General features: G+C 37.1%; 1 protein-coding gene across 2 annotated transcripts in view; it reads right to left on the bottom strand.

Annotated features, from left to right (window-relative positions):
- The window catches only part of RUNDC3B (RUN domain containing 3B), a 2,404,839-nt gene that overhangs the window by 1,215,723 nt on the left and 1,171,847 nt on the right, over positions 1-17,269 (bottom strand). For both annotated transcript variants that reach the window (XM_044067523.1, XM_044067522.1), the window contains exon 3: positions 7,142-7,275. In XM_044067523.1, the coding sequence (XP_043923458.1) occupies positions 7,142-7,275 (134 nt within the window). The remainder of the gene's footprint in view (positions 1-7,141; positions 7,276-17,269) is intronic.

The following is a 17,269-nucleotide window of genomic DNA, read 5'->3' as shown; positions in this document are numbered from 1 at the left end:
GGGTAAGTAATAATTCAAACTCTACCTGTAAAGTGAAGGAGGGAAGAGACAGCAAAGTTTATTATGGTTGGGAGTGTGTCTTCACATTGACTTGCATATTAGTAGCCAGTCTGTGCACAGATTAGAGTAGGGAGATACATTAGCAATGAAGGGAATGTATAGAAATGCATATAAACAGGTGGGCCACAAGTGATACAAACTAAGGCAGAAAGCACTGAGATCTCTGCACTAGCTGGGGGGGATGACTCAAGGCTACAACAGTCAGTTTTATTAGCATGCTGAGAACTACTAAGAAATACTGCTAATGGTATAGCTTCACGCTCATAAAACATACAAGTAGAATGCCTGGGTGGACTGACTCTGCTCCTGAGGCTGAAAATGTATATCCTTGTTTAGTTTTGTAATACTGATTCCTTCTTATACTGTATGGGTGGAGTGGTAGCCACAGGCTGCAGATTTGCTTGAGTGTGCTCTGAAAAGAGTGAAAAAAAAAAGAGAGGAAGCTAGCAGAAGGAGACAAAGACAGGTTAAAGGAAGTAATGAGGAGATAGGAGGGTGTAGAAGATACAAATCTGAGGATAGTGTGGATAAAGCAGGAGAATAGATGCTACTATTACAGGTTGAGAGTGCTTTAACAGTTACCATGTCACAGAGCCATAACTTAGTTTGGAAGCAGGTTAATAAATCATGCACAATACATTTATCAGCCAATTATCCTGTGCATACAAGAAAAAGGAAAGTGAACACTTAACAGCACAGCTGAATCAGTAGCAAAGACAACTGTAGTGCTAAATCAGTAAATACTGTTTCTAACTCCAACACTAAGTCAATTAGATTTACATTACAGTTATAACAGCAGTATTAGTACAGCATAGTAGCATAGAGATAACATAGCTGCAGTGGTCGTGTCAGTAAAACACAATAGCTGAATGTCAGAATCAACCAGTTAAATAAATAAGCAGATCAGTAGTCAGGAATCAGAAAAATTAATACTAGTTGTATAGATCCAGGGTTGCCGGACGTCCCTATTTGGGTGGGACTGTCCCGAGATCAGCAGCCTGATCCTGAGTCCCGCCCTGTTGGTTTAAATCCCGGCCAGCCTCCGCTTTGTTTGTAATTTTTTTTTTTGATTGTCCCGTTTACCTGGCATACAGGCCAATCAAAAATTGCTAAACACGGAGCTTCTTGTGTTCTGCATTAAACACGAGAAGCTCCGTGTTTAGCGATTTTTGATTGGCCCATATGCCGGTATACGGGCCAATCAAATATCGATAAACACGGAGCTACTTGTGTTGAATGCGGAACTGCAATGCATTAAACACGAGAAGCTCCGTGTTTAGTGCAGAGCTACTGAGCGAGCTCAGTTCTTTAATGTGGAACTGTGTTCCGCATTAAAGACCTTTTTTTTTTGGTCTTCACTTGCCGTGAGAGACCTTCTTTTTTTTTGTCCCTACCTGGGGGGCTGGAAATCTGGCAACCCTGTATAGATCCAAATACAGCAAAAAGTGTTACTTTACAAATCTGAACACTTTAAACAAATTCCTGAGGTCTAATGGCTTACCAGCAAGCAGAATTCAATTGCTGAAGAGCACTTGTGTCCTGGTGGGAGACTAATAATTTAAAGATGGCTCCATGCTCAGCAGGATTCTAATATAGACTTAGTATTGGGGGAGGGAGTAGCACAAGGGGTGTAAACCAGGTGGAATGCAAAGAAACCAAAGAAACCAGAGAGGCAATCAGTGGAAATCTATCAATGAAGACCTCAGAGGGGGTAAGTAATAATTCAAACTCTACCTGTAATGTGAAGGAGAGAAGAGACAGCAAAGTTTATTAAGGTTGGGAGTGTATCTTCACATTGACTTGCATATTAGTAGCCTGTTTGTGCACAGATTAGAGTAGGGAGATACATTAGCAAAGAAGGGGAATGTATAGAGATGCAAATAATCAGGTGGGCCTAAAGTGATACAAAATAAGGCATAAAGCACTGAGATCTCTGCACTAGCTGGGGGGGGGGGGGCACAAGGCTACAACAGTCAGTTTTATTAGCACACTGAGAACTACTAAGAAATACTGCTAATGTTCTAGCTTCACTCTCATAAAACATACAAGTAGAATGCCTGGGTGGACTAACCCTGCTCTTGAGGCTCAAAATATATATCCCTGTTTAGTTTTACAGTACTGATTCCTTCTTATACTGTATGGGTGGGGTGGTAGCTGCAGACTGCAGAGCTGCTTGAGTGTGCTCCTGCTCTTGAGGCTCAAAATGTATATCCTTGTTTAGTTTTGCAGTACTGATTCCTTCTTATACTCTATGGATGAGGAGAGATCCTGTAGAGGTATTAGAAATATTTCAGAAATTTTATGAAAATCTGTAAAAAGCAGAGATATGTGGAAATCAAGAAAAAGTACAAATGGAAATGTTTATCGAAGAATTAAATGCTTCTGTATTAAATAATTAAACAACTAAAACAATGAATGTCAGTTCATTGAGATCAAAGTATTGAGCAAATTTGATTATCAAAAGCTAGCTCCATTGATCTCAATGTATCGAATCAAGATAGTTGGCCAACAACTGCTACATTACCACCTCACATTTGGTACGTATAACATGATGGTAGTAAATATTTATATTCATTCTACCTTACGTGCAGCTGTTGGTCAACTATTGCAATTTGTTGCATTGAGATTGCTGAAGTTGGCTGCCAATTATGAGAGGACAGATGATCTGCTGTGGTGACTCCTAACCGGGAAAAGTCAAAAAAAGAAGAAGAAGTTTTATACACAGGTCAAGCATATTTTAATAAATGAAAGGAGAAGTTGTGGATTGCAAATAGATCTGAAGGGTTTTATCTGGGAGAGGAAGAGAGCAAGTGTCAAGTGGGATAAGCTGATCCTGTCAAAAGAACAAGGTGGTTTGGGATTTCCTAATTTGAAGGAGTATTTCTGAGCTACACCGTTAAGGCACCTATATATAGCACAAGCAGAAAGCTATAATTTAAAGTGGAAAGGGATCGTGATAAAAAGAAGGGAAGTTCAAGAAATGAGATGCTGGGATTCTGGATGCAGATCCTTAAGGAGAATAACAATAACCATACAGAATATTATATTCATAAAGTAACAGAAAGAAGTCTAAGAACTAAGCCAACACAGGAATAGAGAAAGCAGATTCTGCCAATTGGGATGACTGCAATTAGGGGTAGAGAGAACAGACAAGAGGGGGATGGAATTTACTGGAAAAACTGGCAAAGAAACCAAGGTATTGGGAGCAAATAATTAGAGCGGGTAATGTAATAGAATGGGAAGAGGCAAAGAATATATTGACATACATACAAGAACACAAGGCTAGAGATTGCCTTCCCTATCAAGGATTGATATCAGAGTATAGGCAAAAAGAAAGGACTAGGGGTATCCTAAGGAAAAGACCAGCACTGGTAGAGTTTTTAGTAGAATCTGGAATAGAAGCTGCCGCTAACAATGGGTAATTAGTACTGAATATAAAATACTATGTGATAACTATAGGAATCAATCAGAGGAGGTTAGAAAAGATTGGGAAGAGAGATTGGATAAGCAATTTAGAAATAAATAGGGGGAGATATATGTATGTATGACTCCCAGATATGCAACAAATTCTAGAAGAGTTAGGATTTTTGCTTGATTTTTCCTCATGTAGATTGCCAATATTGGAGTTGTGATTGGGAAGAAAGAGGAAACATATTTTGGGGAGGTTAATGAGCTGGCAGACTTTAATAATTCCCTGCAGACTACTCTGTCATAAATACTGGTTGAGCAAATAGGTATAACTAAGGAAATGGTGTTTTTGAACTGTGATACAGAATCAGAATTGCATAGACATAGTAAAACCTTGCTGAGATTAATTCTGGTGGCTTCCAAAAAAGCAATTACTATAAAATGTAAATCAAAATGTAAACCAACTGTAATAGAAGTAGTGACTATAGTAACAAAGATAAAAAAAAACTGGAAGTGGGATCTTTACAAAAGGATAGGAGTAAATTACATAGAAAAAATGAGAATTATGGGAACAATACATGCAGAATAATGTTTGGAGGAGGAACAATGTTTAAAGGAAGGCAGGAAACATCTAAAATTAAGAAACTATCAACAGGATAGGTCAGTTAAACATAGCAAGTCTAAAGTTGTATATATTATAAAGGAGGATTGGAGTTAGTACTGAGAGATTAGCAGGTAAACAAAGCCCAGTAAACAAGGGAAGGTTAATCAGGTTTAGAACAGGGGCATAACCAGTATGTTCTAAGGTAAGGCTTCAGTTTATTTTTTAAAAGTGATAAAGAGGACAGTGATGCAAGTTCACTGGGAAGTAGGTTCCAGGATTTTCCAGCAGTATTCGAGAATAGAGAGTCACCGGCCATGTTGTTGGATTTACATGTACTGACAAGTAGTTTATTTGATGAACGTAAGGTATTAAGATTGTTATAGGGGGTAATGAGGGTAGAAAGTATAGGAGTATTGGTTGGTAGGTAAAGGATTTTGTAAGCAATGGTAAGTTGGTAAAATTTAAGCTGATTTTGTAGCTCAAGCCATCCTAGCTGTTTTAGATAAAATGTAAATCAAAATATAAACCGACTGTAATAGAAGTAGAGAATATAGTAACAAAGATAAAAAAAAAAATGGAAGTGGGATCTTTAGAAAAGGATAGGAGTAAATTACATAGAAAAAATGAGAATTATGGGAACAATACATGCAGAATAATGTTTGGAGGAGGAACAATGTTTAAAGGAAGGCAGGAATTAAATGAGCTATATAATGTTCAAATGACAATAACTTTATAGTAGATTTTATGTGATACATAATTTTTGCAACAGTTTGTTTTCATTTATATAAATGTATGATTGCCTATGTCACAAGTGATAATTCAGTAAAGATGTTTCTTGTTTAAAAAAATGACTGCGATCTTGTATACATTTGAAAAAAAAAAGATAGCAAATTTCAGGCACGTGCTTTTGAACAGAGAGAGATTATGGAGTATTGTTAGAGTGTGGAATTTTGTAGTATATATTTTTAATTTTCATTGTGTTTCAGTACTATAAATTCAAAAAGAAAGGAAAGGACAACACTACACTCAGACGAATAGTCACTAAAAGCATGTTCTTTTAGTAAAAAGGGAGCAGCTGCTGATGGAATTATTGTGACAGATTTTAGTTGGGCATTTGATGTTTTGTTAGCTGTTCCCTGCCCAGACCTAATAATTCAGGAGTCAGACAAATCTGTTACATTATCTCAGTATGCTGTTATTTCTTAAGGGGTGTACTCAAACCTGTAATGCTCAAACTACTTATGCTCAATAATGCAGCATTTAAAAATATAATAAATTAAAAAGAAAATTCGTATCAGACTTTGTTACCTAGAAACAGACAATTTCCCTTTTTAGCCTTTCAGAAAACTCTCTGAAAAAAATTGAAAAGTATTGCTAATTATTTAAATTTCAAACTGCAGGATTCCAATTTCACTTGCAATTTTACATGTAAAATTATCTGCTGAAAGAAGCAGCAGATGAAAACAGTAATAAGTAACAATTATAGTAACCAAGTAAAAACTCCGAAGATCACTTAATTTTGACAAATAGAGAGAAAAAAGCAAGTAATCTCTTTTGCAGAGTAAATAAGATATGTCTGAGATGATATTAATTAGCACTTACCTAAGACACCTGAAATGCACAACAGCAGTTTGCAAAAGCAAAGTTATTGAATAAGCCAAACTAAATGTAAACGAGACATTCTAATTATGCCAATCAGAGAAGTAAGATGCAAAGTATTACAAGCTGATCACCACCATAGAGTTCAAAAGTCCTGAAAGAAGTATCTGCCCAGTGACTGAAGAGATGCAGACATTATTCAGTGATACACCTTAGTAGCAGCTATAACTGATTTGGAAGATTTCAACTTATTTCTTAAAATGATTGAACAATTTTTCCATGTTAGTTATACAATCTCAGTGAGAAAACTAGTGAATTAGAAGAAGTGTAAGGGGCTCAAAAGCTGCTCCCTTAGTAGGTGAGAAACCAGCTCAGTTACTGGTTGTCGTAGGGTGCAGCCCACTCATGATGCAAACATTAACAAGACGGACAGCTCCACAATGCACTGATTATATGCATTTAAATATGCACAAGGCGACACACTGTTGTGCAACTAGAATGAGTGGAAAATGCCACGGGACTGTTGCAGAATATGTAATTCCAGGAATTCTTTGTGTGCCATGATACTGCTCTATCGTGTATGTTTACCAGGCAGTGAGGAAGGATCATGTGACCTGTTTTCAACCTTTCATGTTACTGTATCTGAAATAATTTGAGATGGTTTCCCCATTTAACTTACATATGCATTGACTGTTTAGAAATATTAAACTAGTTAAAACTGTAATTTAATTATAGCCAGTAAAAAGCTACAAGTAGTTGGTTTACACAGTGGAAGGTACATTAGAAAAGCGAACACATGGAAAGCAGAATTATGTTAGCAGCCATAGGCAGTCAGCGTCAGACCAGCAAATATCTAATGTTTATGTGATCATCTACAAAAACTGAACCTAGAATCTGCAAAGAAAATAAATCCCACAACTGCATCTGAGCACAGAAGGATGTCCTGGCAGCACAATCTGTTTAAAGCATTATCAACATATGAGCTGAGTTATTGGCAAAGTGCAAAAGAGCTTTGTGCAAGTAAAACATTGTAAGAACAATGAGCAGAAAATATTACAATTAGTGTGTTTCATTTTTGCTTTGTTTTGTTTCGCTGAGTTCTGGTTCACAGAACCACAGCCGAGGCATACACAGCATGATACGATACACTGAGTAATTATGGTCAGCAAGTCATGACAGCTGATATGTGGGAAAAACGTCTCAAATTCCTCACAATGCATTTGTACATGAATTATTTATACTGAATTAAGAATTAGCTTCTGCCAAATCATAGCAAGCAGCTAATCAGAATACCACATTTCCTTATGTTTTTAAACCAGGTATATAAATATGTTAGTTGCCCTTCTTTTTGTTGCAACCTTTGCCTTTGCAACTTGGTTGGAGTGATGTAATATAAGAGAGGTACAAAATATGACTGAATAAGTAGGACTTTATTACTAAATGTAGTTATTGTTAAAGTAAATTCCTTACCTTGGCCCTTGAAGAGCTGACATTTTCCATATTCTCTATGCTACAAATACAGTTATGTGGAACCTTATTGCAGGCCACACGAATGTAATCCCAGAAACTCCGTGGGCTCTCATAGCCAAACCACGTGATCTGACCTGAATTGGAGAGAGCAAAAATAAGGAAATATTAAAGTGTGAAGTTGGGAATGTACACAGAAAAATATATTCTCTCTGAGGTAGGACTACAACAGCACAATAAGACAGAAAGTACATATGAGAAAAAATGGAAGTCAGTGATTTATGGGTTAAAAGACCAGGTTTGAAAACACTGATAGCAGAGGCAAATCTGGGCTATGTAGCTATCAGTGATCCATGATATTCATGGAGACCATGATGTTGAAAAGGGAGGGAAAGGCGTTCACCTCATGCATTATAATAAAATGGTCAAGATACAAAAGTATTTCTGGTGTGTGCAGGCACAACACTGGGCACCTTTGTAATAGGTTAGCCACCTTGCATTAGTATAGGTACTTTCTATGAATAATATAAAGGAGATGGTAGACAGAGCTCGAATGTGTCAGTATGGTGGCAGATAAACACGAAGTGCAAGCCTGCTAAAGCCACACTGCTGTCCACAGCTTTCAACCTCTTAATACAAGAATTCTGGACAAAGCAAAAAAATGGGGGAACAAAGGCCCAAAATCAGGGACAGATTTTATGTACTGCTCTTACAAACTTAGAAAGTTGCTATATCAACAAGTTTTGCATTAGCATGCATTTTCTGAAGGATATGAAGTCTGAAATTCAAATGTCTTCCATTACGTAGTGCCTTTAATTTTCAAAGATTTGTCAGAAAAACACAAATTTTATGATGACTCAGACCAAACATATGAGGCAAAAATCTGGACATTCTGTGAAATTCTGGACAGTGGACAGGCATGCTGCTATGTGCAGTTCAAACAGTAGGCTGAGGAAATGAATGGAGTAGATACCCTCCTGCCCTTGGCTGAAAGCTGTAAGGGAGTTGCTGCAGTTGAGAGGCATTGCTCTGCTAGGGGAAAGGGCAGGCCACCCTGCAGGACTAACAATATGACCTGCTCCCTACCACCCAATTTTGTCACAAAGTGGGAGAGCTAACTGGGGATTTCCTGGCAGGAATGAATGGTCTGTAAGGCTTTTTCCTTGACCATGGATTTCCAGCTCCCATTATTTCAGAATGAGTTGGCCTATTGCGTCCACGCAGAGGAGCCCTCAAACACTGTTCTGTGTGTAGGGATGGTGGGTTTAAAAATGCTTTTTTTCACATTAATTAATGCAATTTTCTGCCATCAAGAGAGTCTCAAATGTTATTTCATAGGATGCTTCATTCCATAAATGAATAAGTGCTATAATGTCTTTAATATTTAAGCTCAACAGAATAATAACTTTGACAAAATTATGTTACATATTAAGTACAGCACCTAATTTACTTCTCTCCTTTACCACTGGTCTTCTTAATTGTATTTCTTCCCTTCCCTTTTCCATAGGTTCATAGGTTCATAGGTCGGTACTAGGCTAGGGCCTATACAAGCCTAGCCAAAAAGGTACCCTGACTTTCGACATCCAAGAAAATTATTTTCCTGTGCCCCTGTCAAGCAGAACCACAGAAGTGATCCCCGGGGTGAATTTCCTATTACCCATCCAATCATCAAGATTTTTCTTGAAGAGTGCTAATGAGGAGCTCTGTTTGACATAGGTAGTCTGTTCCAGAGTATGGGAAGTCTCTGGGACAGGACTCTATCCCTCCAGCATGTTCTGTTTATTGTGGTGACAAGGTTTAGGTCCCTAGAGCATGTAGCTTGGAGGGATTGGGATTTCTTTTAGTGGAGCATGTCCAACAGCTCTGGGTTTGACATAGCTTTGTATGTTAGGCAGAGATCGCCTCTGAGTAGGCGATATGCGACGGAGTAAAGCTGGAGTTTTTTGAGACGGTCTGTGTAAGGCATCTGTTTGAGGCCACTAATCCTCTTTGTGAGGTATTTTTCGGCCTTTCCAGTTGTTGTAGATGTCTTGTGAGGTACATACCAAAAGGGGCATTGTACTCTATAATGGGTCTAATGAGTGATGAGTAGAGGGGAACAATGACCTCTTTTTTTCTGGATAAGAAACCTTTTGTGATTAGGTGTGCCACGTAGAAGGATTTCCTGACCACTGTGGCAATGTGATTATCAAAGGAGAGACTACTGTCCACCTGTGTCCCAAGGTCTCTTATCACACTTTCAGTGTTAAGTAGACTACCGTCTATGTGGTAGTTCATGGGTACAGAGTTTTTACCAAAGGGGATGACAATGCACTTTTTGGCATTGCGCTTGAGACCATTTCTTTGACACCAGGCATCTGTCTCAGTGAGGCCCTTTTGTAGGATGTCCACGTCATTAGGAGTTTCGATTATGGCTCCTAGTTTGCAGTCATCTGCGAATTTAGTTAGCTAAAGACCTTCTGTGTTAGCCTGTACTTCAGAGAAGTAGATACCAAACAGAAGAGGACCCAGGACTGAACCCTGTGGTACTCCACTTGTCACTGGTCTGAAGTCTGATTTGGAGTCTGCTACTTCCACAGTGTGGGTTCTGTCAGTAAGCCAGTTGGCAACCCATCTTGTGACATAGGGATTTATACATAGTTTAGTGAGTTTATCTATAATTCCAGAGTGGGGGATGGTGTTGAACGCCTTGGCGAGATCTAGATAGGCTGTGTGAACCACCTTACCCTCATCTATGGCTTTGGTGACTACTTCAAAGAAGTCTATCAGGATTAGGAGACATGATCTGCCTTTTACAAACCCAAACTGTGTGGGGTCCAGAGTTTGGAGATCTCCAATGTCTTTGTTTATGAGTTCCATGATGATATGTTCCATGGCCTTGCAGATGAGGCTCGTCAGGCTAATGGAGCGGTAGTTCCCGGGGTCTGTTTTGGCCCCCCCCCTTGTGGAGTGGGATAACTGTCACGGCGCACCATTTAATGGGCACAAAGCCTGAGGTGAGGCTATGATTGAACATGGTACTTAGGTGGGGTGCCAGTTCATTCTGTAGTTCATGTAGAAGGCAGCCTGGGATGTTGTCCGGTCCCATGGATGCTGTGTTCTTTGCTTTGGAGAGTGAGGTTTTTACCTGTGCAGCTGTGATTACAGGAACGTTGCATTCTTCCAGTATAAAGATGGGCCCTTTAGGGGGTGAGAGGGGGGGGTAAAGTTAGCACTGAACCTATCTGCCAGGATGTTGGCAATATCAGTTTGTTCTGTATATTTAGTGTCATTGTGCTGTAACTCAGAGCAGATCTGAATGTTGAGATTTTTGACATAGCTATAGAATGCTTTGTGGTTGTCTTTAGAATCAGTGGCAATTTTGTTTTCATAACTAGCTTTGGAGGATTTTATGAGGGATCTCAGCTTCTTACTAAGGCTGACCAGGGAGTTCCTCCAATCGTGGGATTTATGGTCGATTACTTCTATCAATTTTATCACATATGATTCCACAGTTCCTTCATGCCTGCTCTCCATTCACTAATATTTCCTCTGTTTCTTCTCAAAAAGAGATCACACCATTAGAGGCAACTATCCCACCTATCAATTGTGTCTCCTGCACCTGTCTGTGCTTTTCTTCATCAGATATACTGATTTCAATAACCTGCCTTTCATCTAGCACTGCAGCAAAGCACAGCTGTGTTTCCTTTCAGCTCTTTCTTGTTGAGCATTGCTTCCTCCACATTTCTGAAGCACTAGCAGCATGACTTTTGGCACACCCTAAGAAAAAAACATTTTAATCAATTATTTACTCTCTCAATTTTTACAGTCATATTTAACTTTATTTAAAAGTTGCCAACTAAAAGTAAATTAACTAAACAATTACATTTCTTCCATTCTTTTGTTTATATTTTCCCCTATATCTCCAACTCTTCCTTTTACTAGTTGCATAAGAAATATTCACATCTTTCTTCCACATAACTTTATCATATATTCACACTGATACATTTAAATCTTTCCCGTCAAAATTAACTTTTAACCCCCCCCACCATGTATACTTTTTACAAAAAGATGTTTTGTTGTTTATTCTCCTTTATTATAAATGCACTTCCTTCCCTCTAATACACTGCATTTCATATTCCCTTTCTCTGGTTGTTGTTGTGTCTTTTGGCTTTTCCCGGTTAGGGGCCGCCACAGCTGAACTCCGGTACACTAATGATTGGCATTGGATTGTTACGTGCTGAGTTGCCAGCTCTGACGCACAACTTTCAATGAAGGTACGCCCATTCATGCATGTCTCCCCACAGAAGACGCTCTAGCTGAGAATCGAACAGGACAACATCTTAGTGTAAGGCGACAAACTTCTCTACAAATATGCTCTGCTTCATAAAAAATTCCAAACCTTTTCCTTCTGTCTTTATTGCCCCTTTTCATCTTTTTTCATTGCTTTCATGGATACACCAAAATACATTTTCCAAAATCATTTTATATTCTTTTCCCATCAATTTTAACTTCCATCAACTCATTTTATTCATATTCTTCTTCTTCCACGCTGCTCTTTTTCTTTTCTGTTCCTTTGTTTTCCTTCACATGTATTTTATTCTTTTCACATGACATCTCACCTATCATTTCTTAGATGCTAAATACAATTCATATCACCTTCTTTTTTAATTATAAATGATCCCTTTTCTAACTGGGTTTAGCTGTAAGCTCTAAATGAAACTAAAAAAAACACTAATAACTGTTTTTCCATTTAGGTTAGAATTTCCCCCTAAACATGCTATGTCATTTTTCCACAACTATATCTGTATTCAACATATATGTCTTCTTCTGAAATTATAAGTAAAAAACTTTTCTAGCATCTCTCTCCATTGAACTATTATACTTTCTCAATCACTAAATTTGCATCCCAAAATCTTTACTGCTTTTCTTGTGAAATATGTTTCAGTTACATTTATCTGAGCATTTCCCTAGCAGTTCATTTTATACAATTGCAAACCAGCTTTTTTAACATCTTTTCAATCCCTATTATAACTTCATTTATCCATCCCTTGTTTTGTGTTATTAGAACTAAATCATTTGCATACATCATATTTCCTGCAGAAAGATCATTGTCTGGTAGTTGGTGCAGAGACTAAGGTTGCAAGCTTTAGTTCTTGTAGTACAAAGGCTGATTTTTGGAGTTAGGATTTGGTGTAATGGTTACATTGTTCACCTCAAAGACGCAAGGTACAGGGCTTAATTCTCACCTTTGAGAAGAAAATTGGCTAGGCTTAAAATGACCTAGAGGGGCAGCTAGCCTAGCAATTAGCTATGAAACTATAATGGTAAAATAACCTTCCTTCCCCCTCCTATCATACCCCTCTGATTTCATACATACACATTGTACTACTGCATTCATTACTTACATAAATAAAAGGTTTACTATCATAAGGTTGAAGTGGGTTTGTCCAGGTTGAAGTGGGTTCAGTTGAAGTCTGGAGGCCGAACGGCAACAATGTCGAACCCGACATTGTCGAAGTACCAATCTCACCTCCATCTCAACCCAATGGTAAAGCCCATTCTGAGGTCGACGCCGAGTCGTATTTTGACAATGTCGGGATTCGACATTGCCACTTTCGTGGACGTGGGTCAATGATCCCATCATTCGATGGGGTCTGATTCGACCTTACGATAGTAAACTTAAATAAAAATATACTTATTTGTGCATTACTGTTTTACTCCTCTCTTAACACTTGTTTTTTCCAATCAATCCATCATAACCAGTACCCATGAATTTTGATAACATGTTTTTACTATATTAATATTTTCCCCTATACCATATGCCTCTAATATCTACCACATTGCTTCACAACTTACTATATCAAAGGCTTTAGCTGTGTCATATGCTATCAGTCTTATTACTTTATTTTCTTTCAACATAACACCTTCTACTTCTTTTATTATAAGTAAAATTTTTTACTTCTCTTCCTTTTACACCATAGACAGCTCCTCCTCCTACCTCATCCAATACCTTCCCCTTTTGTAGAATTTTCATAAATATTTTATATTCAGTATTCCTTAGTGTTATAGGCCTCCATTTTTTACATCTTTTTTTCATCTATTTCCATATAAATTGCATCACTCCATCAAGTCTTCTTCCTGTATACATTCCTTCATCCATTAATTTAATATATATATATATATATATATATATATATATATATATATATATATATATATATATATATATATAGTTTAAAAACTTCTCTTCCAACGTTATTTATTTCCTTACAATATTCATAATGTATACCATCCAGTCCTAGGTTAATTCATTGTTACTTTCTTATCATTTTCTGAAAAAAATCTTTACTTTTTCTGATTTTTTTTTCACTTTTCATTTTTCCTACCTATTTCTTTTTCATGCATTTTTCAAACAAACATCTCAAGCGACCCCACAATAACTTCTTGTTTACATTTTTATTTCTTCTTTACCATATAAAATAGCATCCTTCCTTCCTTCTCCCTTTTTTACTTCTTTTCTTAAATAAGGGGAAGTCTTTTCTGTCTTTAATTTCATTAAAAATGTTTACCTATATAATATAATTTTCACTTTTCTCTTTTTTTCACGTATCTTTGTAGTTTCCTTGTTATGTCACTTCCTTGTTGTTTCTCTTATAATTCTGTAATATGTCTTCATATTTCATCTTAGTATTTTTTACTTCTCTCCACTTCTAAGTATATTTTTGGATGCGCAATATCTCATCAATCTACAAGATTACTAAAATGGACACACTCAACCCCAAATAGTTGAAGCACAAAAACAGTGATTCACAAAGAATCAAAACTAACACTAAAGCATTGCTGCTGCAGGTGGGCAAGCCCCCCCCTCCCCCAATCCCACACACCCTCTGCTAATTATATATACCAGCACCAAAACTGTCCTACAGTGGGGAAAGAACAAATTACCTAATCCCTACTGTACTGTAATCCCAGTGCAAGAAAGACAGTATGGTTTGGCGAGCTGACTTTCAATCAGTGGTGGCGGGTTCCCCATTAATGATGAAAACACACATTTAACGAGGTACCCAGCTCCCATTTTTTACTTCTGATTATATACTACCCACCACTCTGTCCAACTTTTATAAAATACTCTCATTGTCATATATTTCCATAATATATCCTTCGATCTTAACCATTTCTTCCTCATTTTAAACTCTGCAATTCATTTCTTTATCCATTTTCCCTCCTTTATTATTTCTTGGTCTTCTCCTATCCTGGCCCGTACTGCTCCATGACCTAAAAATTCTGTCACCTGAACTTTCCCTCTTACTTCTTTCATGTCTTTAGAGTAAAGTATGTAACACATTTTAGTCTCAAAAATCCTTTTTTTATATGTCCATTCTTTATTCTTCTTTATTTTTAAATCTCAACATATTATTATAGGTTCAAAGTTGTTTACTAGGGTAACAACCACAAGGGCCTTTTTAAGCCTAGCCACACATCCTGAATCATTACCAAGTTCTGGCACCCTTGATAAGTGTAGGCAGAGGGTTGGGAGATAAAACATTTAGAAGCAGGGGCCCGAGAGATGAACCATTTACAGGTTGCTTGTGTCCATTAGAGACATAGGTGCCAAACCAGAGACAAATTTCCTGTTCCCCATCATCCAAGTTACACTTGAATTGGATTAGTGAGGAACTCTGCTTCACATGGATGAGAAGCCTCAGAGATGGGGTAGTTTCTTGGATACACACCTGCCACTCCAGCAGGTCCTACTTCTATCACAGGCAAAGTTTAATTATTTACAATGGGTAATTCTGGTACTGTTTGTTTTTAGATATGCAGGAAGTTCATCAGAGTGGGGTCTGACAATACCCTGTATGCCAGGCATAGATCTCCCCTCAATAGCCTGTAGGAGACAGAATGCAGGGATAGGGCCTTGAGGAGGTCTGCATAGGACATTTTACTTACTTCCTGCATTCTTTTAGTGGAGAACCTCTGTGAACGTTCCATTTGTGGGATATGCCTGGTTAGTTACATACCAAAGGGGTCATTGGACTCAATGATAGGACTGATGAATGCGAAATACAGTGAAACAATGATTTTCTTGGACCTAGATGCCATATCTTTGTTTATAAATTGTGCAACATAGAATGATTTCTCCACACTCTCTTAACATATTAATATCCTGTGTTCGTTTTATTTTTCCTTTCTTCAGGTTACTGCTAAACTCTTTAACCATCACTGTTGACATGTGCACTAACACATTTTTTTTTATTTCTTCGGACGACTGTTTTCTCCCTATCATATCAGTATGCATATAAATGACTATTAATCTTATACATTTTATTTATTTATTTATCTTTTGATAACCAGGAATGTTTGACTGAGCCAATGGCCAACTATCAGCTGAGACCTGAGGAGAAAAGCTCCACAACAGATTCAAAAACATTTAAACAGTAGTTGAGTAACTATATACGAAGGGAGAAAGAACCACAATAGATTAAATATTTTACATTGAGTTGGGGAGAATAGCTCACCAAAAACACATAAAAACATCTTACAGTAGCTGATAAGTAATTATATACAAGGGGAGAAAATCCCCACAACAGATAAAAACACAGTTTGAAATTCATTCACATAAATATGTTAAGAATACAATATGCACTGCAAGTAGCAACACATTTTTGGCTCATTCTCATATCTTATCGTATACCATCACTACCCTTTCTGGCCATCGCTATTGTTACATCTATAATTCTTATTTTTTAACTTTGTATAAGAATTCCTATTTCAGAACATATCTCATTTCATACTGACAAAACAATTTGTTCTCCCCATACTGTCTTTATGCTTTCCATTTTTTATTTCTTGGTTACATCTAGTATCTAGCAAGCAAAAAACATCTGTTTTTATTTTTTACACCACTCCACCACCATCAAAACTTTCATATAATTTCTAATGCTATTCTTTTTTAATGCTAACATTTCTATATAATTTCTTTCCCTTTTCATTTCCATGTCTTATTTTTCTTGTTATTCCAAGTCTCCTACCAATTGATTTTTCATAACCTTGTTCTTCTCCTGTCTCCATTTCTCACACATCTTCTTCTTCACTTTCTAAAAATGCAGATATGTTTTATTTGTGTGTATTAACAACCTAATTGCACTGCCACAAATAAAACTGAGAAAAACACAAGTAACGCACCAGAGCAGAGTAGAGCAGTAATCACAAAATAAATCCAACTGCTTAAAATTCACGAACACTTTATTCGCATTTACAATCCAGTTAAAGCGCTTTTCGTCCACCTAATCGGTAGACTTCCTCAGAACTTCACACAGTATACTTCGCTCAAAAGAGCTTAAATAACTCTAAAATAAGTGTTAACAACTGACATTAATCAAGTGTAGTCATAGTGTTTCAAATTTAAATTTAAAGGTGCACTCTCCTAAACATGTAAACATATAAACAACGTACTGGACCCTTACAAAATATAAAAATGCTCTTTAAACTGAGCTTTAATTCAGCAGCCACAAACAGTCAAACTAAGAAATAAAAGTAAATAGACATAATAAATATGTCTGTAACAACTTAATGACCTGTGTTCAATTAGTTGTGTGTTGAAGTTGAAAAGTTTAAGAAGGTAATGCTAATAGGACAGGTAGCATTAGATACTGAATGTTACAGACATATTTATTATGTCTATTTACTTTTATTTCTTAGTTTGATCGTGAATTTTAAGCAGTTGGACTTATTTTGTGATTACTGCTCTACTCTGCTCTGGTGCGTTAATAACCTAATGTTTTTTTCTCTAACTACCTCTTTAATGTCTTACTTTAGTATTCCCCTTCTCCATGCCATCCTCTCTTTCAGCATGTTCTATAGTAATATTTTGTACTGTTTGTCTTTCTTTTCAGCTTTTTTCTTCATCTGCTCTTCCCTTTTCTAATGTAAGACAGTCAAAGCAGAAATACACCAATTCTGTACATTTTCTACAGATGAGCTCACATGTTTTTGCTCTATGTCCCCTCATCATGACCACATTTTCATTTGTTACAATATTGCACCAAATGATTTTGATCCCTGCAGAAACAGCTTGCTTTAGGCTGACCCCAGTACTAAACACATTCTTTCTTACCATTCACAATTATTGTTTCTGAAATATGTTGA

This window comes from Protopterus annectens, chromosome 3.part1 (genome assembly GCF_019279795.1).
Source record: "Protopterus annectens isolate FY-2018-M chromosome 3.part1, PAN1.0, whole genome shotgun sequence".
Lineage (NCBI taxonomy): Eukaryota > Metazoa > Chordata > Ceratodontiformes > Protopteridae > Protopterus > Protopterus annectens.
Note: the sequence above shows the minus strand (reverse complement) of the source record. Positions and strands in the feature narration are given on the sequence as shown.